Here is a 25009-nt window from a genome sequence, read left to right on the forward strand (position 1 = left end):
AAAACTTTATGATAAACTCTCAGTAGGTAACATCTGGCGCGGTGTATTATTCAGACCTCGTCGCTTCGGAATTACCATGTCTACCATTAGTAGGTTACATACATATAATATGTACACATATTATGAAAAAAAAAAAGGTACCGGCTAACCTAATTGTAATGTTTCGTGTGTACTCTTTCTTTAACCACATTATTTGCATTTACCAGTAAATAATTTTATAATCATCATCAACAATTTCAGCCACCATTCGTCCACAGCTGGACATAAGCCGCCCCCCCCCCCCAATAGACTGCAATAAAAACGGAAAGAACAGTCGGTCACTCCATCTAGTGGGGGGTCGTCCTAAACTGCGTTTGCCCATACGCGGTCTCCATTCAATTGATAATAATAATTATGAATTAAACAGTAGGCAATGACGTACAATCAATTAATATGAAAATGTTAATGTTGGAGATACATCATAATAAAAGTGTAAAAAACATTTCTTACTCTGCTAAATCGTCAATGACCATTAGTTGGGGCTTTGATGTCATTGTGACGGTAAATCGCATAAACATCCATTATATTGGCCTAATGTATTATCAGATATTAGGGTGACCTTGATACAATTACAGTCCAGACAATATCACAAGTTCTGAAATAGTTGAACGACCGCGCGATGGAAAGTCGCTGGGGAAACAAGCAATAAGAGTCGAATACTTGAACGTAGCGTTGCTATCCGCTCGGATAAAGTTGAACAGTGTTAGAATTTTGACCTCTCTTCAGGCAAAATTAGCGACGGCCTCAACTTGGTTTTTGTTGGTCTCTTCATATCTATCATTTCGAACCACACACAACTCACCTTTACGTTGGGTGAACGTTAATAATAGAAACTAGGGGCCCCATTATAATCCCATTGCTAGCAATATACCTAACCAGGTCGACCTCCACGCGGTTCCCCATGGGAATGACAGTTCCAGATTAATTCTTCATGATGAATTCATCATGGTAGGCTAACTGGCCTGTTTTCATTCTCATCGATCACCCTTCACTGGTGCTCCGCCAGCGTATCCCGTTAGCGCAGGCGGGGTAACCAATCCATTTTTATCCAACAAAAAAAAAAGGCCCCATTGCTGGAAACCATCGTGATGAATTCCAGATATGTTGATCAGTATGCCCATACTATACATAACTGACCTGCCTTTCTAACCTATCACCAGTCACTGATGTCCGCGAGTGTATACCAGTAATGTACCATTCCATCATCACCCATTAAAGGAAAACCCTTACGCGTGCTGCCCGCTCACTTAGAAGCCAAAGTCCAGCTTTTTTTTTATTTTTAGAGATTGCAACGCTGTTTACGTACAATAGTCCAAAATCTAATTCAGTCCAGACTGGCAATTTTTCAAATTTGTTTGGACCTTTTAAATTACGAAATACAGAAACACAAAATCATATTTTCTACGGAATCGTGACCAAAGCTACGAGCGTATCTAATGTCTGCGAAATCCAGAAAACTCAAAACTAATTACCATAATGCAGTAAAAATATTAGCCGAAGCCTCTTATTCTAAGAAAATGTAATTCGGTTTTAAGAGAAAAAATTGTTTTCCTCGCTTACGGGGGATTAGAGTTTGTAGAGCAGAAAGAATGACTAATGATGCTGGATCGAATCTTTTTTCACAATAAGGGTGGCGTGATTACGCCCCATGTTACATGACAAATATGTCGATGCAGACTATGAACGCTGCGACACTGGAAGGCAATACTTGCTCGTTATGGATCCTTGTGGCATGAACGTTCGAGTCCTAGTATCTAATAAATTCACTGTCATAACTTACCATTCAAACTGGAATCAACATGCAACGGAGCACGTTGCTCTAGAGTAGAAATAGACAGGACATTTTCATATTAACTGACAGTAAACTAAAGTACGCCAAGACAAGATAAATGGCAAAATTTGTCCGTAGCGTAAGCTAATAAAATGAACGAGACACTGAAAGTTGCAGTTTCGTTTAATCTCATGGACGCGGTAGCGGTAACGTATCTACCGACAGATTTGTTTGTCACTGTATAAGGGTCTATATTTTTTATTATAAAATGTAGATTGGTGAACAAGCTGACAGCCCACCTATGGAATGGATGGTGACATCCGCCTATAAACATGAACAGTATCATGGGGACATAACAGACTGTACTGTGGTAGCCATGGCACTGCTCCTGCCCCTCATGCGTTGCCATTCCTAAGTATTAAGGTAATATGCCTCCGTATCCTGTAATTCCACTGTCATATATGCAACTTATAGAAATAACTATATATAGTATATGTACGCACTTTTGTCTCTTCCTTCTGTTCGATTGAGGAGATAATCCTCCAGGAGGCGCGACGGGCGCCAATAACGTTCTTGTAGGCGACTGAGAGCAGGTTGCGCTCCTCCACCGTCAGCTCGTTGTCAGATACGTTGCGAGACGCCACGTTCTTCATTGCCTCCACCATTTCTGTAATATACATTACATTAGATATGATCGCCGGCGTTAGTTTTTAGAGAGCTCACGCTGCTTTGAAGATAATCACTCAGGGCAAAAAATTGGTGATGGTATCTAGGGACCTCATTTACTAGTTTTGTATTAATGAGTGAAAATGGAATAGTTATCCCCCGCCTCGCTATCGGTATACGCAGACCAGTAATCATAGGTGAGGATGAAAGCAGGTCAGTTGGTCCATAGTAATGAATTTAACAAGAATTATCCACTTTCGTTTCCAGGTAGGTAAAACTGCGTAGAGGTCGATCTGATAGGGTATATTGCGAATAATAGGGCTGTTAGACCTCATCACTAACAAATCCCTTTCCTATGACTACTACTATCAGATTTAGCGCAGAGATACGCGAATTTTACGATGCAAATCATCGTAGTTCTTTTTTTTAATGATTTCGTTTACCTTATTAATACCTTACTTATCATCACTCACTGGTATTTCTCAAATGAATACCAATTGAGAGGGTGGAGTTACCTTCAATTTGCGTATTTAAAATATAAGTATTGACTACGAAACTAAAGTCAGCCCTTTCATCCACGGGATGCAGTAAGAGGCGCCTAGACGAACAAAGCACAAGTGCAAGATAAAGAACACTTAAAATCCTAGTATGTTCATATTCTCTTAGAAAATAAATCCGTAATCAGTTCCAACTGTCATTACAACTATAAGCTAATAACCTCAATCGGAGGAAAGGAATTGTTAGTAATGCTGACTACCAGTCCCTTTGCTAATAACCCTATCAGGTCGACCTCTCCGTGATCACCTGAAAACCATCGGTTCTGAACTCCAGGTGTATTTATCAAAATGGGCTAACTGACCCGGCCTTTCATTCGCAATTATCATTTCTCGCCAGCGTATACGGTTAGCACAGGCAGGATTACCATTCCATTAAAAATTTCAATGATCAGTACCCAAATGCTATATACTTTTTGTGTTACTGTACTTTTGACTAGCTACTTTTTCAATCAACTTTTTATACCACAAAACCTTGGCTGTAAACAAACCTTCGAAAGTTCCGGATGTACATCAACTAGGACTTATTGGGCATCTTCGAGTAGCGATGTTTATACAAATTAACTTAGTACACATTTTACATAAGCGAAACTACGAGCAAGTGCATTGACTGCGGGCTTTTGAGGTTAGAAATTTCATGCCAAACACTACATCCGTGAAAGACTTGAATCGCTGCGGTTTCTAACAGATTTGCAGGGTCAGGGGGGACGAGAAAAATAACAAACAAGCCACATACAAATAAATGGTACATCCGGCGTCAATCAGTATTTAATGTATTTTTAAATAGTAAAAAAATAAAAGTAATATCTATACCGCAGTAGATGGTAGTAACAAAAGCATACGTCAGGTTAATGTATAGAAACATCGTCCCTGAAATGAGACCTCATTTAAAGGGGTGTACACGATGGGTTTTCTGACAAATGATATTTAAATTGTAGCCAAGAACAGCTCAACATTTATAGTTTTATTTATTCAATATACATTGTGTCTAAATAAAATTTCATTTGCCTAAAAAGCTTATGTAATTTTTAGTAACATTCTTTTCATGGGTATTCAATATTCCATCTAGTGGAAGTTATCTTACAATGTAGGGAATTGTCACTAAGAGGTTAGAGTCCTTTATTCTACTGGTTGCTGGCTCCTAAACTATATCTATGACCGAGTAACTGTCACTAACAGCCTGCTGAGAGGACAGAAGGGATTGTTAGTAATGGAGATTAGCAATCCTATTGCTAGCAATATACCCTATTGGGTCGACCTCCACGCGATTCCCCCTGGAAACTATCGCGATTTATTTATTGTTGAATTCATCAGGATGGGCCAACTCACTGCTTTATCGTCCTCTATCATCTCCCACTGGTGCCCCGCCCGTGTATATCGATAGCGCAGGCGGGGTTCCCATTCCATTATCATCCATTAAAAAAACCCAGCTTGCTTAGTTTTCGTTGCACAAAATGGAATAACAAACTCAGGGCCCACATGATTAAAAATGATAACAGTCACCTATAGACAGGAACAGCACTACTCATGCGTTGCCATTGCTGGGGACTATACATACGTATCCTATAATTTCTATAGATAGATAGATAAACACTGTTTATTGTTTCCTCCAAAAGATTACAATAGTAAACTTATTATAGATATAAACAATTACAAATAATAAATTATTTGATTCTATCATCACTCTTTCGTTCCACTAGGCAGCCAATCACCTGTCACATTCAATAGCATACTATACTCGTAGGAACGTCCTTCCTTATATCGTGTACAGTGTAAAACTATGTTTCAACTAAGCAATTGTAAAAATGTATTTATTATCAAAGTATGATTGTGTAAAAACAAAATTTTACATCGATTCCTACACTTGAGTCAATCGTTCCTTTACAGTACAGTAACTGTTTACCTATTATTTTAATTCATCACCGATAACACACATACGATAATGAACAATACATTATCGATCACTAATAACACTGTTATATATATATTTAGTGATCAATGCAATATTATCGTAAAATATGTAATCGGTCGATGTCTGTACACATACATACAGTTTAAAGAGAGAGAGAGAGAGAGAGAGGGGGGGGGGGGGTTCATAAGTTATGTATCTATTTCTCAATAACGTATTCTTAATTAACATCACGGTTTCCCAATGCGCTCATTAAAACTCGATTAACACTAATTAATATTATTATTATTACTAATTATATTAAAAGCAACAATTAATTGACGCTTCGTAAAACATTATAGATTTACAACGCCTATTATTTGTCTGCCTACATGTAATCAAACTACTTTCAAATAATATATGGTTTTCACATTTATACTACAACAAAACCTTAGTGAGAAATATGGGTTTTAAAAACTAATACGTGAATATATTTCCATGTTATGCACCATTCAAAACTTCAAATATTTACGGTAAAGGTTCCTAAGTCACTTCTCAGTCCTTATTACTTACCGGATCACGAACAAAGTCATGGCCAGAGGCTAGCATTATACAACGTACTATCTCTGAAAATACATTTACTACTATCTCTGTAGTAGGCGTGAAGATAAGTAGATTATTACTGTATCGAGAACCAAGTTCCGATTATGTATCCCTATCAATATCGTTTGTAGAATGGCCGACATGCGTTGCAAAACTTGCAAGCCTATTTGATTCGGACGCCATCTTTGAACGTTTTGTCAGAAGTCCTCAACGTGAAGTAAGCCCCTAATCCCATCCATAATGCCCAATAATAAATGCACACACACACGTTGAATCCTTTCACGACTAGGACGAGATTTCACGTTTAAACCTGGAACGAGTAGTCGGTCGTATTTCTAGCAAGCAATTTTCCCGTCAGATTACGCGATTCACCTTGGACAACATTCCAGTCAATTCGTTACGGCGGATTTACTATAACCTCCACGCGGTACACTCTTGGTTAATTAAAGATGAAGTTGTCGCGAAAGTTTTTTAATGGGTGAAGATGGAATGGTATGCCCGTTTGCGTGCGTCCCGTGCTGACGGGGTATCAATGAAGGATGACAAGTGAGGACGAAGGCAGGTCCATAGTAATCAATTAACAAGAATTAACCACTATGGTCTCCAGGGGGAACCGCGTGGAGGTTGTCGCGAGACGTTAACTGCTCTGAATTCTTCGCCATGTATCAATATCATCCCCTACTGGTGTATATCGCTAGCGTAAATTAGTAGCTCGTTAACATTTAATTTACATCGATTAAAACTACACGCAAAAGGCAGTAAGTAGTAATGTTTCAATTCGATCGGAGGAACGACGCGTATACGCATTTAGAAGGCGAACATAAAAAAATCCAAACCAATCGATCAATGTACAACCCTAAAACAGCAGAGTTCAAAATTTATGTTTTTCTTTATACCTTACGGGTCAACTAAAAATTTTCAAAGTTCTCGTGCGAAAAATACATTTGTTTTTATCTGCGACTTGATCCGTGCGACCAAGGTATGTTGATTGATCGGAGAAAAAGTAACCAAGCCCTTCTCCGTCTTAAATGGTGTAGCATATGTGTATAGCAAGCAAATAGCATCAAAATCGTAAAATGTAAAAAAAAAAAATGCGAAAGCTCGCAACGCAGATCTTGATCTACGAAAAATTGTTTGGTCTCATTACATGTAAAACCAAGTCAGTTATTTTTAGTCTTTAGTAGTCTTTTTTTCAGTTATTTTTAGTTTGTTTATGTAATCCCCTGTACCTTAACCTATCAATTACCTATCTCAACGTTTACAGAGAACGTATCAATATTAGATATTTATTTCTATAATAAAAAAAAAACTAACTTCTTGTTTATTGACAATGAAAGTACAGGGCGTAAAAATGCTGTAAGTGGCTTGCAAAAGAACGGCTATGCTCGACTCGGCGAGGGCGCTGCCATGCCTCCATTTTATGACAATTGGTTGAGCAGTTAAGGCGTCAAAAGGTCAGAAACTCACTTCAGATTTATCATATTAGTAAGGATTGGATACCAAATTAATAAATTCGCTTACTCAGTATTATGTTTCATGTATCATTTATAATGATCGTTTAACTGTATAAACGTTTGATAAAAAAATACTTAGAATTCATTCACTGCAATGACTAATATCCTTCAGAGACGAGGACTAGTCACTTATCCTCCTTTCGAAACGGATGTGACGTAAAATAGATAGCTGCAATTAGGATGCACTAATTATTGCACGCACAGACACGGGACATTATGTCCGCGGACTATTTCTCTTTGTTTACCTTATTATCCGACGTTATTAAATCCGACCAGAGATAATGCTTGTCGTAAATTTTCGTCTGACCATAATAAGACCCTTTAAATTACATACACGTAGCGTTGTGAAAATATAAGGTTTATATAAAGAAAAATTTCATACTCAGTAAAATGTGCTTAGTTTGTGTTGTTTATAACAATTATCAATTGTTTATTTATTGTATTGTAAATATTGTTAACAAATTACGTATAGGATAAAATATCAATAAGAGTCGCACAAAGAGCCATGCAGCGCGTCATATTATGTATTCACTAGTGTACACACACGTCTAGATTTGACGTAGAGTCAAGGTCGAGGATGTGAGTAAGCGAAACCGAGTCATAAAGCAAGAATGAGCAGAACACTGGGCTAGGAAAGAAGACAACCGGTGGATTTATTACGTATCTGAATTGACACCGACAGGAATAAGCAGCGAACTCTAAGAGTGACACTTGCCTGAATTAGGCCAACCATAAGAGAGAATCAGAGAACTAGGTAGATTACCAATGATAATAGACGGAAAGGGGGAGGGAGGGGGGGATTAGTAATGGGCACTATGGAGCCCCATTAGAAGTAGCAATATACGAGATAATATGCAAATGTATAGTATGCAACAATCAACAATTAAGTTTAGTGTACCACAAAAAAAAAACTACGTCAATTGTCGTAAAACCAGTTATTTTGTTTTGAAAACTGGACTATTAAAACCACTTTTGAGGCATTTCCTTTCAATAAAAGAATAGTTTTCCTAATTTTTAATTGATAGAGATATGAAACAAATAAAAAAAAAAAAATACAACTAAGTGGAGAATCCCCTTTTTAAGACAATTGAAGAAGTCTTGACTCGATTTTTCACTCGACATGGCCTATCCCAAAGTGGGCGATAACGCCCCCTTGTGGGCGCTGCAAGCTCAAAGGATGGCCGGTAAGAGAACTAGAAAAAAAAAGTGGGCGTTGTGTAGAGGCTTGGTGGGTGATTTGTTGATCTTAAAATAACAGTGGCTTTTAAGTAGATGAAAAATTGGGGGCGTTAAAAAATAATTTATTCTCACTGGGCAGTAGACAAAATAAGTAAGGGAACCCCCGGTTTAGCATAATACCTTTATGTGTCTACGCACAACGGCCCAAATGAGAGGCTAAGCGCGGAAACGAGAGTCCAATCTACATACCTTTATGTGATTTTTAATTATCATCAAATCAGTTTCTTTTGTGCATGGTGGTGTTTTATGTTTACCAATTAACTTGCTCAGGCATCAGCTGCTCATAGAATTAAGAGGACAAATACTTAAAGGATTAATTAAATGTTTAGTACAGAATAATTAAACCTTTTCCCTGAAAGTAATTAAAATGCAACCATGATTTTATGTAATTTATTACATTTACTTATTACGTTTAGAGGGAAACCCCATTGTTTATTAACCTTAAAAAGGGAAGTTTCTCTAAATATTACTTTTTTAATTACACAATTCTTTGCAATTTCATAACATTTTAATATGACCTCATACATATAGTTAAATGTAGCAATGAAAGGATTTCATTAAAATTGCATTTATTTACTTAATAAATCAATTAAAGCTTGATCTACATCTAGGAAATAAAATTTGAAAGTTATATACATTTTGAAGATATATTATTTACAAATTTAATCCACTTCCAATGTAAAAAAATCTATCTTAATATATTCTATAGCATTATTACATCTTCATTCTATGTATCACTTTCAAAATATATTACTATAAAAGCCTGTACATTCACAAGTCTTAGATTTAACCACTAAAATCTTAGATTTACAACCATGAGTTAATTTTTTTTTAAATGACAAAGGTGGCGAACAAGCACATAGCCGATCTGATGGTAAACAGTCACTGTGGCCTATTAAATGTAAATAAAGGATTTTATAAAAAAAAAAAATCTAGCTTTCACAAAACCAAACCTAACATCTTTCTGACCACACAACACCACAAAAGAAATATTTCTTATTATTGTATCTATTTTGGACATGTACAGTATCTCAGTACTTTTTAGTAGACTTTTACAATAACAGACATAATATTTAAACATGTTTAGTTTGTAGTAGTATTCAGGTTTGTTTTGGTGAAGGCCTTTTTTTTTAATAAAATTAGTAAATTATTAGATTTCCTAGTTAAATCTAAGATCTACCAATATACAGGCTTTTAGAGTAACATATATAAACAATTAGAGCAATCTACCTACAAAACTTGTCATATTCTTGTATTCAAACTAAGGAATATGTTCCTGAAGCCTACCCGAGTTACCTATATGCATGGTCTATAATAGGTACTTTTAAGGTTATACTCCATTTTATGGGGGTATACCCACATAATTTTTATATATTTAGCTTCCAGTCAAAAATCTTTCTTCTCTACTGGTTAAGCTTGAATTGTGTAGCCAATCTCTTATTACAAATATCTAATGTCATTAAATCTGTGAAGATATTTGGATGATTCCTAATTAGGCTAAAATAGGGTAATTCATAAATAATAAATTTGGTAGTTAAATTAATCACAACCTAAATTTACAAATAGAATTCTCCTCTTCAATTGAGTAAGCAAAGCTGCAAATCACAGCTAGTGTTCAATAAACCAGAAAATGAAATTGTTCATTCATTCGTTATCAATCTCACGAGTACAGTCTAAATAAATTTAATTAGTGCAATGAATCAATCTACTGCAAATTCAATTAAAGTTTAATTTCCTTGCATTTTTCCAAATTATATTCCTAAAGAACATCAGTTACAGATATACCTAAAAAAAAAAGTTAACTATAAAATAACATTTTTATCATATACCTTCAAAATATTTTGAAATAATTTACTCCCTCGTTTATATATGAAAAATAACTGTCATCAGAAAGTGCAGCTATAGTCAGCCCCTTTGCCAATTATGAATTAAATAAAAACATGAAGAATATGGATGGACATGTTACCTTCAGTAAAATTGTTCGATTTTATGGAGGCATTAGGAGGTACTGTATGCATACTGATGTAACTTACACTGAATTACTATAATAGTTGTTAGTACACACATAAAACCTCCATCAAATGTTTCTCTTTCATCCATTCATGTCTTCAATTGTCATTGATAATGAGAAACATAGAAAATTATGTTATTAAATTCAATGAAGACTATTGGATACAATATTCTAAAATTCTGTGATGAAATAATTTACTGCATTAGACCTTGTCACACTTTATTTATAACATGTTGCAAGAAGTAATGTTGATTTTATCACAAGGATTTTATATTATGCATCATAATTAGATAGCAATAAAATTAAATTGCTTTCCTGAATATTTTTGGTACATTTACCTGCAAATTACAAATTAATCTCAGCAGATCTATAGCTATGCATATTGGGCAACACAACAAAAAATATAATGAAAGCAGGTCAGACTTGATTCACAAAGTCTGGCAGATATTCTAGACCATACTTGAGTTTTCAGTTTCTGGGTCAATAGATATTCTCAAGAATATTACACATTGTATGAAGTGATGCAGCTCTTTATGAATGCTGTTCACCCAATTTGAACTGAATTGAAACAGCTTTATAACATTTCATGCATAAATAATTAGTATATAAAGAGGTACATTGTAGATTTGGGTCAGCAGTCATTTAATAATTGTCATTATATGACCTAATTAACTGTGACTCTCCCTTCTAATACATGAATTATTAATTATATACTTTTCATAATTAAAGACAAAGAAATAATGAAAAAATTTCTTTACAGTAATTTTTCTATTATAAAAAAGGCAGGGCAAGTCCATCTGTTAGGCTATGAGTGATTTTAGTTAATTTCGCGACCTAAGTTCAATGAACTAGACGTTGGTTCAATGTGAAGGATAAACTAGTGGCACACGGCCCACATCACTATCAGTGAGAGTGAGATTTATCTCGAGATAATTCACGACACAATGAGTGCATTATCTACATTCAATGATGTACATGATAATATTCCGTATTCACAGGTAGCTCTACCCGTCGTGCTAAACTGCGAACAATAGGTGAAACCAAAGAGGCGTCGCCACTAATTCGTGCTTCCTAGCAACTCTGGAACGTTCCACCAGCTGCAACAGATTGATTTGCCTAAAGTACGACATGCATGAATGACCTCCGACAACATCGATCGTACTCGAGCTCTGAGGCACGAGATATTAAGGAGACAATTTTTCATTTTAGAAAACGTAGTTTATGCACAGAAACGAAGACAGGTGTGTAATTAAATACCAAATTCTAATGTAGTTCCATCGTAATCTTTTTACAGTATAATGTACGTCTTTTCATTACTTCAAATATTACAAAAAACTGAAAGGGCATCTCCCACCGGCGGATGACGCATCGATCGCTGACCAAGCCTAACGAATGCCATTGATTTATTAAATTTCCGATAAAGTATTACAAATTGAGGGCAATACTATAGTTGTATGCCTGAAATATGTAGTTGGAAGGAGGTTCTAGACATTTTAGACTAAAATTTTATAAGTCTATCACTAAATCGTCTTTCAACTGTCGGCGAAAATAGGATACAATTTTCATCCCGATACAGAGAATATTTGCGAAAATATGTACTTACCGTCATAGCGCTCAGCCTGCTCAGCTAGCTTGGCTTTATACACATTATCTTCCCTTTCCGACATTGTGGATGACAAATGATTTTTCACTAACTAAAAACGAATGGCCAGGTCACTAATTCACCAAGATGGCCGCGCCCGCCAAGCGAATCCGAATTCGATCTTCAACTAAACTCCGCCCATGACGTCATAGAAATGGCAACTTCCGTTGATATATTGTTGCCATAACAAATATTAAAAAAAAATCAATGAACAAGATATTTTCCTTTTTAGACATATTCTACACCTTTTGTGCCATACATATAGAATAAATTTAAACTTAATTCGTTAAATTTTTATTAAATTACTTAGATTAATAAACAACCTATTGAAAGTAGCATTTTTGATAATTACTATAAGTAAACAAGCAGTAGTCTTATTATCTTGCAAAATTTTCTAATTAAAGATTTCTTTATGTTTTGTATTAAATGATAATCAATTTAGTAATAACAGACTACTACATATAAATCTATTCCTTAACATAAAATATTAGTGTCGAGTATATATAACTTATTAGCTTTCACCCGCGACTTCATCTGTGTGACCGGGATATTTTCATTGGCCGGGATAGATTGTAAGCTATGTTCTTTTTTATTTTAAATATATAGTGTGAGGAGTATGTTAAATTTCATAACAATCGGTTAAGCTATTAAGTACCACCAGTAGGTAACTAAAAGGGAGTAGTGTAGCATAAACGAGATTGATTTAAATTGACCATTTACGGAGCCGTAAATTAATCGTTTAACAAGTACGTCCATACTCATTTATATTTTACCCCACAGACATATTCTATCACTAGCTAATGCACGCGACTTTGTATTTATTATTACTTTGATTAACATTTTTAATCTTCTTATTGTAGTGAACTACTGATACGATTATAAAATAAAAGAAAATAGTTCTAACTTACGACTTTTAAAAAACGACACTAAACTTACTTTAATTGTATTACAAGAACATGGTATATAACCTTGAACTGATGTATCGATGTACATATTTACCTATTTATTATGTCTGAGAATACTGGATTAAAATTAATAAATGACGTGTCGTTCTCACTCTTTGTCTTAGGTCAAAATTACTGAAGTACATAGGCTGTGTACTAAGCTATATAAGTTATTATAGTTTTTAAACTATCCTACGGGAGTCCTTTAATTTTCAGTGGTTAAAAGTATTTAAAATGTTGACCGGGGATGCAAGGTACCGTCATACAAAATTTCATTTAAATCGATCCAACAGTTTCAGAGATTAGCCTGTACAAATAGAAAGAAACAAAAATTTTTTAAAAATCTGCATCTGTTCTATTTCACTTCTAACATCCCCCAGACTCGGTTTATAGTTATTTTTTTCTATGTACAGACATTCGACCACTACAGTTTTATTATACGTATAGATTTATAAATAAAATATGTATAGATTTATAAATTAAACAGGCGTGACAAATATGTATCTATGTATGTATTATAAGTCAAAGTTGGACTCTAAGAAGAAAGATTTTTGATTATACTGTTCTGGGTTAATTAAAAAAGGTGTTTATTATTTTATTTTCAAGGAAAACAAAATACAAGTTTATAATGGCGGCGCAGATGAGAGAGAAAGATAGAAACTATAGTGTCTTCCCTGATATACAATTCTTAGTAGTGTGGCCATTACAAGAAATCCAACCTGGTCCAGTAAAATTACTAAAGGAATTTAATGGGCTAGGAATAGACAGCAATGTTCCTCTTAAAATATCACTAAAGCTTAACTGCTTATGTCAATCCGCATCCCAAGCATAACTATTGGTTAAACCTCTTAATAGAAGGAGATCTATCTTATGTATTAATTCTTAGCATGTAACAATTTAGAGAATTTTTTATCGAGATAACAATGTTACAATAAAACATTTTTTTTTAATTAATAACAGATTTTATTTATTTATTTAATTCTTTATTGTACAAGAAATATAAAAATATACAATGATAATTGAATAATTCAAGTGAAATACAGTAACATAAAACAGATTGAAATACATAAATAAAGGTACAAAAGGCAATTTTATCGCCAGGGCAATCTCTTTGAGACGACCTTTGGTTAAAGAATAACATATAGAAGGGGGTAGGTGGCGCAATAATTTTTCGTGCATAAAATATAAAAACTAATATTGCACAAAAATATTAAATACGTATAATTTAATGCGTATAATTAAACTATTTATTATAATATATGTATATTGTTACCAAATTATCTGCATTCCCTTTAAGGGAATATAGTAATACATTGTATTTTGTTTTCGGCAATCTGCTAATATCACTGTGCATGCAGTGATATTATTTCAAGAAAAATTTGGTGTTCACGTAAATCGGACTCCATGCCTACCGTAATTATACATCACGTAATGAGTTGGATAAAGGTATTCAATGACCTTTAACTGCGCTGGGATTTTTAATTTATGCAGTAATTTGAAAGACTTAATTTATGATGAAACCAGATATGATATTGCAAATGTGGATCAATAAAAATCGCGAATCACACATACATTGAACAAAATATAACAGTAAAACGGACTCGTTATTACAAGTGCAAAGAAACTACGTAAACGCGCGTACATTTGTGTTAAAAATAACGTGAATTAATGCAACACTTTGTTTAGTGTAAATAATAGTGTAAACAAAGAAGTGTGTTGTAAATAAGGAGATGAACTTTAAATACGCCAAGTCATTGTAATACGCTTTGCAGTTACCACCATCCCTTTTTTAGTAACTAAATAGCTGACATAAAGTCTCATTTTTTTAAAATAACTCAATAAACAGGCGCGTAAAGATGTTACACTAATTTGACTGTAATACGCAATAATTTGTGTTGTGGAAGTTCACCACCTCTTTTTTATGTGACTAAATACATTTACGTTAGTAAGTAACGATTTTAGTAGGTTTATTAGTAAGTTACGATTGCAAGATCAGAATATCAGTGGTTTTAGTGAACAGCTGATGTTTGGTTTGTGACACGCTGTTGCAACGTTACGCTAATACTGACGGAGTGAGCGCGAGCACAATGTGATAGAGAAAAATGTAATTATGAGGACGTTTTAAATGTAATGGAGAAATTTAAGTATTTATATTTTCTTTTTTTTTAAATAATTTCATACTACTTATACATGAAATTCCTTTTATGCCCTGTATGTAGATAATTTGGTAACACCTTACACACACACACACACACATATATATATATATATATATATATATATATATATATATATATATATATATATATAAGCAGTTGTGTTTGCATGGCTGTGTTTCGGTTTGAAGAGTGGGATATATTGTGAATTTACTGGGTACAGAGAAATAACACCTGATTCCTCAGGAATGGCAACGCATGGGGGGTATCATTGGCGAAACAGTACACTCTGTTATGTCCATGGTATTGCTCATGTCTATAGGCGACGGTTACCACTTTCCATCAGGTGGGCCGTCAGCTTGTTTGCCATTCTAAGTTGTATAAAAAAAAAGAAGTAGTTTCTGTTTATTTTTTTTTTCATGACTAAATGTTGAAAAAAAGAAGGAATGTTGTTTTGTAATAGTGTAAAAAAATATTTAGTAGAATTTAATTACATTGTATCAACTTAAATTTTCATCAAATTCTCTATCGTTTGGTCAACACTTTAAATGTCAAACTTTAAACGTCATTTCGTTCCTCCGGGCGGCCATTTTCATAAACGAATCCGTTTTATTTATTTCGTTTAGAACTCGCTTTATGCATTTTGTCTTTAATTAATACATGTTATACGGCTATTCTTTACATAAATTCAAGTATATTGTTTGTTTTATTAATTCTTATATGACAATGTATCCTTAAATCGTACAGTATACTGAATAGTAGGGCTTTTTTCATGTGTTCACATCTATTTTTTATATTTACAAATTTTAGTTCCCTGTGGCTACCTTAATATTTATAACTTGTACTCATTTTGAGGCGCAACAATGTCTAACGTTGGTTATGACTTAGATACATCGGGCGGATTGATGCCGGTTTGTTACTTTATCAACTTTTTATTGAACTAAAAATCGTGTGCTTGTATAGGAATGGCGCCATTTTATATTAATTCTTATTGTATTTGTCAGGATGCAAATAAATTCTCTATGATATGTCTGTGATGCTTTTTAGCTCATACGGGCGCTTATAAAGCCGCCGGATGAAGACTTGAATGTCCAAAAGTCAAAGAAGTCTCAACATCCATACTATAAGAGGCCAGGCAAAGGTCACAACCATGACTCCTGCGATGCTTGTGGAGAGGGCGGCGATCTCATATGCTGTGACCGCTGTCCAGCTAGTTTCCATCTTGGATGCTAGTGAGTGGTTTATATGCTTGAATAATATAGATTTTTTTTAATGAATAGTAATGGAATGTTAGTCCCGCTTATGCTAACTGTATACATTTAGTGGGGCACTAGTAAGCGATCATAGGTGAGGATGAAAGCAGAGGGCCTACCATGAAATGTTTTCCAAAATTTCGGAGCCAAACGAAACAGAAATTTGATGTTAAAATTACGTAATACATACCGTTTGGAAATATTAAAAATGTTAAAATATTGTTCCTTTGGACTTTTATGATAGGATGTATGACGAACGAAATGTTAAACTCCATTTATTGGTCCGATTTTGGTATAAACAAAAACACGAAATTGAGTCCGAATTTTCGTTATTTCATTTCATGGTAGACCCGCAGGTCAGTTGGGCCATTGTGACAAATTCATAAAGAATTCACTAAGTTGGTTTGTTTGGACTGTATGGAGGTAGACCCGATAGAGTACATTGCTAGCAATGGAGCAGCTAGTTCCATTACTAATAATCCCTTCTTATATAGAAAGTGGCCATCTCCTATGTGTAATGTAGCTATTCTGTATAACTACCTGCAGTTTATTATAATACTACACTCCTCGCAAAAATTAAAGGAACATAAAAATTTTTGAAATTTTTGGGTAATTTTCAACAGGCTGTATTTCAGTGAAAAATAATCATACAGGAAATTTAAAAAAAGGGTTTTGAAGCTTGAAAACTCTAGTTTTCAGATTTTTTGGTGAAAAAATTTTTTAATTTTTTAAACTTCTTTCGAATTTTCAAAAAAAAATTTTTCTTAAAAATTTTCTTGATTTTTTTCGATATTTTTTTATAATGAATTTTTAAAAAACAAAAAATTGATTAAAAAGTGAAAAACAAATGAAATTATTGATTTTTGAATGGATTAGGGTGAGTTTAAGGGACAAAAACCTTGTTCCCTTATTTTTTCCAAAATTTCAATATATATATATATATATATATATATATATATATATATATATATATATATATATATATATATCGGCGCCCGCTTGCTGTGCGACCAGTAGTTCCAGAGATATTAGCAGTTGAATGGAAAAGGATGCTTTTGCATTCAAAGTTCGATATCTCGGAGACAAATGGTCGTAATTGAGCCATCCAAAGCGATTTTTGAAGCTGAATAAACACGCTAAGAGACCTATACAATGGAGTAGCTCGAAAAAATTTTTCCATGCCCATAGAGTGAAAAACGAAACCTAGAAAATTAAAAAAAAAATTATTTTCAGCTTTGTTTAAGAATTGCATGGAAACCGGAGCTCAAAAATTTTTTTCACCAAAAAATCTGAAAACTAGAGTTTTCAAGCTTCAAAACCCTTTTTTTAAATTTCCTGTACGATTATTTTTCACTGAAATACAGCCTGTTGAAAATCACCCAAAAATTTCAAAAATTTTTATGTTCCCTTAATTTTTGCGAGGAGTGTATTTTATCATATAACAGATGAGTAAAGTATATGCAGTTGTATATAGATACTTTAAATGTCCCTCTATGATATTATAGACATATAAAATGTATGACAATCATGGTGTACATAGAAATATAAAAGTTGGATGTAAAAGATAAAAAGATTAAAAACTAGCTTTTTATAATTAACAGAATAACTGTATATATATATATATACATACATACATATCTGTCACGCCTGTCTCCCATTAGGGTAGGCAGAAACAATGGAACGCCAAATGCTTCGATTCAAACAAACCTCTTTCCCTTCTTCCACATTCATCAATCTTGTCATACACGCTCGTCGGTTACGGGTACTTTTAATTTGGCCCTTCTTCAGCACGTCGCCTATTTGGTCGACATACGTCCGTCTATACCGACATCTCCATTCATTCTTGCTCGATAAATAATTCTTCTTTCATATATATATATATATATATATATATATATATATATATATATATATCATACAAATGAATAATAATATAATAGTATTCATACAATTGCATACATTTTGTGTGAACGCAACTCAACCTTTTATATTGAACTTGAATGTTGACCAAATATATAAGTGCGCACAATATTTGCACTTTTTTTTTAATGGATGATAAAGGAATGGTAATCTCGCCCATGCTTATGGTATACACTGTAGTGGCACCAGTGAGCGATGACAGGTGATAATAAAAAGGCAGGTCAATTAGCCTATCGAGATCAATATACCTGGGATCCAGCATGATGGTTTTTAAAGGGGACCCAGTGGAGGTAGACCTGACAGGGTATATTGCTAGCAATGGGACTGGTAGTCCACATTAGTAACAATCCTTTCCTCCCCAATGTTTGCACTGGGAAGTGTTAAACTTTAGCTCATTTTAATTGAAAACAACATGTCTAGTCTAGTTTCTGTCTAAAATTGGGAGATAAAATATTTCATTTAATATAAATATTATATAATAAAATTTTTCATGTTGGGAGAAGTATTCACGTTCTCTTCTTTACTATTTAAATAATTTAACAATGAAATACTCATTTATTTTTATTTCTTTAATTCTTTGTTGTACACACCAGTTATAAGAATATAATAGAGGTAATCAAAAGTACAAAGGTGAGCTTAACTCTAACAGAGTTTTCTTCCAGTAATACCCAAAGTGGAAAGGAAAGGAGGAGATTTATTTTTTGCATATGTAAAATTTATGCAATTATTGTTTATACATATTCTAATTGTAGCATAGTAACTGTTTATATTATTCCTTCAGCTTTATCCAATCTCTTAATAATTCCAGTGACCCACCTTTGGATGAGAATGATATACCAGCTGGGTTGTGGCTGTGTCGGGAGTGTCGAGCCTCTGATGCCGAAAAGCCAGCTAGTTCACGCAGCAGCCGAGCACAGTCCCCTGCTGATAACAAATCTGACACAGAAAAGAGGACCAGGTGGGTTTTGTTATAGTGGTACAGTATAAAATCATTGAAAATCTGTTTATCACTGCTGTATCCTCTGTCTTCACCTTTGTGAATAATATGTAAAGTGTCCTATGTACACACATACCAAATATGATTTAAACTCATTAAATTCATTCAAAAGTTTTACATGAAGAGTAACAAACATCCATCCATTGTTACAAACTTTTTTTTTGATTGCAAAAGCAGATTATAAAGAATCTGAGCTGTTTTTAAATTATATTTTTTATCAAGTGGCATAGTAAAATTGTGACCAATTCTTTATTTGTCCTCATAGAAGTATCAAGCTACAATGTCTTAAATACATTTCTTGCTTCACCCATTTTTTATATCTTATACTATTATTGTAACTGTATTCTTCTATTTTCAACCGAATTAAAAAAAGAAGGTTCTCGATTTGGTTGTTTTTTTTTTTATAAATCCATTAGTTGTAAAGTGATCTGAAAAATACGTTTTTATCTGAAAAGATATACTTACAGATTGTTCCTATAGAAATTTTATCAAAATCAGTTCAGCAGTTTAGTTTTTGGATTAAAATAACTGGTTTTGAAGTTAGTTTTTCATTTGTGGTACACAATCTTAAATTATCAATTTGTTCTTTTTAATAAGCCATAAAACAACAGACAAAAACTAATTAATTAACATGTAGTATGTTGGAATCTTTTCTTCATAAACCATGGGTATAATATTAAATAAATATCTATGTGTAACAATTATACATTGCAGGTCCCTTCGTAACAACCGTACCAATTCCACAAAGAAAAAGGTCAAAGAAGAGGATGAAGAGGAAAAAAAGGAGCCAGAGAAGGAATTGACTCCGATGGAGGTTCTAGTGAAGGCGGCCAAGATTATGAACCCGAAACAATTTGAATTGCCAAGGGAGATGAGAATACCTTGCATATTTCCTGGGACTGATAAAGGTATTTCGAATTTAAATAAAATGTATCTTTTTTAATAGTGAGAACCCTGCCCTCAATAACTAATAAATGTGTTAGAGGGAGAAAAGGGATTGTTAGTAATGGAGACTAAAAATCCCATTGCTAGCAATATACCCAACCAGGTCGTCCTCCTTGCGGTTCCTCCTGGAAACTATCATGGTTAATTCCTGATGAATTCATCATGATGGGCTAACTGGCCTGTTTTCATTCTCATCAATCACCCTTCACTGGTGCTCCGCCAGTGTATCCCGTTAGTGCAGGAGGGGTTACCATACCATTTTCACCCATCACTAAATGTGTTTAGTATGTTGATTTATTTTACTAGCACATTTATTTCAGTGAAATATTTTGAATCCTTATTCTTAAAATATTATAATTTTAAAATGTAATGAGTGTTAATTTTATGCTCTCCTTCATACTCTCTCCTAAGTATGTGAAGATAATGCATGAGAAGTATTTTTTTAATGGGTGAAAATGGCATGGTAACCCCGCCTGCGCTATCAGTATACACTGGCGGAGTACCAGTAAGAGGAGATAGGTGAGGATGAAAAAGCAGGTTAGTTAGCTCATCCTGACGAATTTAATGATAAATTAGTCACGATAGTTTCCAGGGGGGTACCATGTGGAGGTCGACTTAATAAACCTATAGGGTATATTGATGGCAATTGGGACTAATCTCCCTATTACTAACAGTCCTTCCCCCCATATGAGAAGTATTATGATGTCTCAAGTATATTTTATCAAGTCCATGATCTTGTTAATGTATGTAGGTAACAGTTTTCACTTTCCAGAGGGTGCACTCTCATTTTGTAATTTCGAGTTGCATAAAAAATGTTTAAAATAAGAATACGACGTTTCCAGAAGGCAGCAAGAACGGCGGCGCGTCGCTGGTGACGGTGGACGCGTGGGGCTGCGTGCCGCTGCCCGCCAAGACCTGCTTCATATGCCAGGCCACCTGCAAGCTGGCGCCGCTGCTACAGTGCGACTATTGCCCCCTGCTCTTTCACCAGGTCATTTCATACTCACACGTTCATACTTATGGCCATTTCAGTGACTGTCTGCTTTGTTTGCCAGGCCATTTGAAAGCTGCTGTTGCTGCAGTGGATTAATCTTTTGGTTAAATGATAATAACTTTAAAATAGAAATATTTTAAGTTAGTATCAGAATTAACTAGTTATATTGGGGACCCATATTTAGTCTATGGATGATCCACAACAACCTTCAAACCGAAACACAAGTTTTGATTTGAAGAGTGGGATATGACAACGAAATTACAGGGTACAGAGGCATAACACATTGTCCTCAGGAATAGCAACGCAAGAAGGGTATCATGGGCAACACAGTATACGCTCTCACTTCAGTCATGTCCAGGACATTACTAAATCCAACGTTGTTATATATAACACTAGCTGTTGCTCGCGACTTCGTCAGCGTCAATTTCTGTTATTATGATAAGAAGTTTTCAAAAGAATATATTTTAAAGTACTTCTGTGTTGTTTAAATTATGTTGATAAAACTCTTTGGCAAATAATTGACAATAATGCATCAATTTCGAACAAATTTGATTACCATAAAAAAAGTTTACAGTGAGTCAATCCTAAAAGACAGACATATATCCTCCTGGGCTTTTTTTAGATCATTTGAAGAGGAATAATTCTTTCATACATATTTTTTGGTAACTTGAACCATTTACGCAGCACATACAATGGAAGCCCTCAAATATGAGTGATTTTCCCCGTTTTTGCAACATTTTTCATTGATGCTTTGCTTCTGTTGTTTGTAGCGTGATGTTTTATAGCCTATAGCCTTCCTCGATAAATGCACTATCCAACACAAAAATAATTATTCAAATCGAACCAGTAGTTCCGGAGATTAGCGCGTTCAAACAAATAAACTCTTCAGCTTTATAATATTAGCATAGATGATGAATAATTCATGTCTATAGACGACAGTCCATCAAGTGGTCCATCAGCTTGTTTGGCTTTTTAAGTTGCATAAAAGAATATACATATTCACAAATGATACAGCTAATTTTAATATAGGAATGTTGTTACAGGACTGTCTGGATCCACCTTTGACTGCTCTGCCCACTGGTCGGTGGATGTGTCCTAATCATGTCGAGCAGTACATCGTAAGTAATCATTATGTACATTTGCCCTGTGTGTCCCAGCATAGAAAGGGCTATCCCTTCTTTACCGTGAGTGTCGTAAGAGGCAACTAAGGGAGGACGAGGGATGACAACAACAGTGTCCCTCAAAGCTTAACTGTGGTTACCTGCCTGCCAAGTATGGCAACTATTGGTGAAACTCCTCCATGAGGGAGACTTATGTTCAGCAGTGGACAGTTAAAGGCTGATATGATGATGATTATGCACATCATCTTTAATCAATCAGTCATCATCTCTTGTACATAAAAAATACAATCCTCTATAAATTTATTTTAACTATTAGGACCATTTGTAATTTTCATTTAATTTTAGAGGTTATCCCAAAAGAGAAATACAGTAAACATATTTCTTGCAGGATTGGAAGCTAGTGAATTCAATATCGGCGACGGAGCGGGTGGCGCTATGGGAGAAGTTCACAGGACCTGTAGACCAGCATGCCATCAAGGTGGACTTCATCAGGCGTGCCAGAAATCCACATCCTCCTTTCAGGTTAGTATGGTCACAGATAATACTATACTAGTACAGATACATCATCTTGAACAAACAAGTGAAAAGCTCTAAGTAGTTTATTCTTCGGCTTAATTTTTATTTTTCATATGTTCGCTAAATGTTCGTCGTTTAATTACGGAGTTCCTATGGCCACTTTGCAACTCCATCATCAGACCCTGGTTACTATTTAGTATCAAAGTATTTGTCAAGACTAATTAAACGAGCCCAAACTCTATGAGGTTGCGTTGTTTGATTAAGGAGTTCCTATGGCCACCTTCCAGCTACAACATCAGATCCTGGTTACCATCTAGTATTAAAGTACTCGTCAAGACGAATTAAACGAACCCAAACTCGATGAGGTTGCGTCGTTTAATTACGGAGTTCCTATAGCCACCTTCCAGCTACAACATCAGATCCTGGTTCCCATCTAGTATCAAAGTACTTGCCAAGACGAATCAAATGAGCCCAAACTCACTGGGGTTGCATCATTTAATTACGAAGTTCCTCTATCATATTAATATTGCATTGTCATCTGATTTGTACTTGTCCAGAGTTCAGTTAGAACAAGCTAGGTCACAATTAAAATCGAAAAACAGAAATACACGTAGTCGCTTATTAATCACAATAACATGCCAACACAATGTAGGTAGATCTCTAGCCGCAGGGTTGCCATTAAAATAATTAGTTGTTACTCAAATATTAAATATTTTTTCTTTAAACCTAGAGAACTTTCTTCATTGTACTCAAGCACAAATTTGTATCAAGTTCTCTACATTTTGCCATGTAACCACAAAGAGAACGAGAAAAAATCAAATCAAATCAAATCAAATCAAATCATTTATTGCACGAATATGGGTACATACATTAGTTGAAAAAAATAATTACATGTCCATTATTCCATATTCTACCATATCGGCATGTACAATATAAAATTATAGTAATAATAACTTATAATAATAAAAATAATGTCAATAATAATAATAAAATGTAAAAAATGTCAATAAAAATAATTAAATTGCATGTCTAATATTTATCACTGTAGTGTCATGCAACGTATAGTAACATTTGGCTGTCAAATATTCTTTTGCTTTTTTCTTAAATACATTTAAACTGTTTATTTCCTTAAATGCTTTCGGGAATTTATTATATATTTTAGAGACCATACCGAAAAAACTTTTATCAAATAATGCTGTGACGTGAGGCTGAACGCGAATTTTATCGGTATTACGGTCACTTTTTAACTTTTCAAATAAAAGTTTATTCTTTTTCACAAACAACATTGTTTCAAGAATATAAAGGCTTGGAAAAGTCAGGATATTCAGTCTTTTGAATGAAGTCGTACATGTATCAGTTCTTTTCAAATTGCACATAGATCTAATACACCTTTTCTGAGTCTTGAAGACTATATCTCTATATGTCGAATTGCCCCAAAATATGACACCATACCTTAGTAAGGATTCAACATATGCATGATATGCAGTCAATACCGCTGTCTGATTAACAATCTTAGACAACATGCGTAATGCGTATGAAAATTGGTTTATTTTGCTATTAATATTTTCTATATGATGTTTCCATGTCAGGTTATTATCAATCGTTAATCCCAAAAATTTCGTAATTTTCACTTCATTTATTTTTTTTCCATTAAAATCGATATTAAAAGATGTCAAATTATTTTGACGATTACTAAAATTCATAAAATGTGTTTTATCTAAGTTTATCTTTAAATTATTTTCCTTTAGCCAGTCTATTAATATTTTTATTGTATTGTTAATATTTATTTCAAGTTCATTCGAATTCTCATCACTACATATTACGGTACTATCATCTGCAAATAATATCATAGGGTTAGTAGTTATATTTGGGATATCATTTATATATATCAGAAACAATAATGGGCCCAAAATACTCCCTTGTGGTACGCCATATTTTACTTCTTTGAAGTCTGATATAAAATTAATTTCAACTTTTGATTTTGGACATATTCTGTTGATTTGCGTTGCTTGCGTTCTACCACTTAGGTATGACTTAATGAAATCTAATGAAATCCCTCTGATACCATATGTGTGTAATTTCTCAATTAAGGTCGCATGATCTACATGGTCAAATGCTTTTGAGAGGTCCATATATAAAGCACAGACGGGTTTCCTATTATCAACGTGGTCTACAATTTTTTTCAAAAATTTATATATAGCCAAATTTATATTTTTATTCTTTCTAAATCCAACTT

General features: G+C 34.1%; 2 protein-coding genes across 2 annotated transcripts in view; one reads left to right on the forward strand and one right to left on the reverse strand.

Moving 5' to 3' along the window:
• Positions 1–12064, reverse strand: part of LOC113515855 (14-3-3 protein epsilon) — a 32752-nt gene extending 20688 nt beyond the window's left edge. The window contains exons 1-2 of the mRNA XM_031908722.2: positions 11889–12064; positions 2314–2477 (exon numbers count right to left, since the gene is read on the reverse strand). Coding sequence (XP_031764582.1) covers positions 2314–2477; positions 11889–11952 — 228 coding nt within the window. The 5' untranslated portion in view covers positions 11953–12064. The remainder of the gene's footprint in view (positions 1–2313; positions 2478–11888) is intronic.
• Positions 12065–15601: 3537 nt separating this feature from the next.
• LOC113516332 (PHD finger protein 12) overlaps positions 15602–25009 on the forward strand; it is a 32919-nt gene continuing 23511 nt past the window's right edge. Inside the window, exons 1-7 of the mRNA XM_052896170.1 lie at positions 15602–15938; positions 16075–16259; positions 19009–19158; positions 19912–20105; positions 20985–21133; positions 22180–22254; positions 22646–22779. Coding sequence (XP_052752130.1) covers positions 15891–15938; positions 16075–16259; positions 19009–19158; positions 19912–20105; positions 20985–21133; positions 22180–22254; positions 22646–22779 — 935 coding nt within the window. The 5' untranslated portion in view covers positions 15602–15890. The remainder of the gene's footprint in view (positions 15939–16074; positions 16260–19008; positions 19159–19911; positions 20106–20984; positions 21134–22179; positions 22255–22645; positions 22780–25009) is intronic.

This window comes from Galleria mellonella, unplaced genomic scaffold (assembly GCF_026898425.1).
Source record: "Galleria mellonella isolate WM207_F2 unplaced genomic scaffold, CSIRO_AGI_GalMel_v1 utg312, whole genome shotgun sequence".
In the NCBI taxonomy this organism is placed as follows: domain Eukaryota; kingdom Metazoa; phylum Arthropoda; class Insecta; order Lepidoptera; family Pyralidae; genus Galleria; species Galleria mellonella.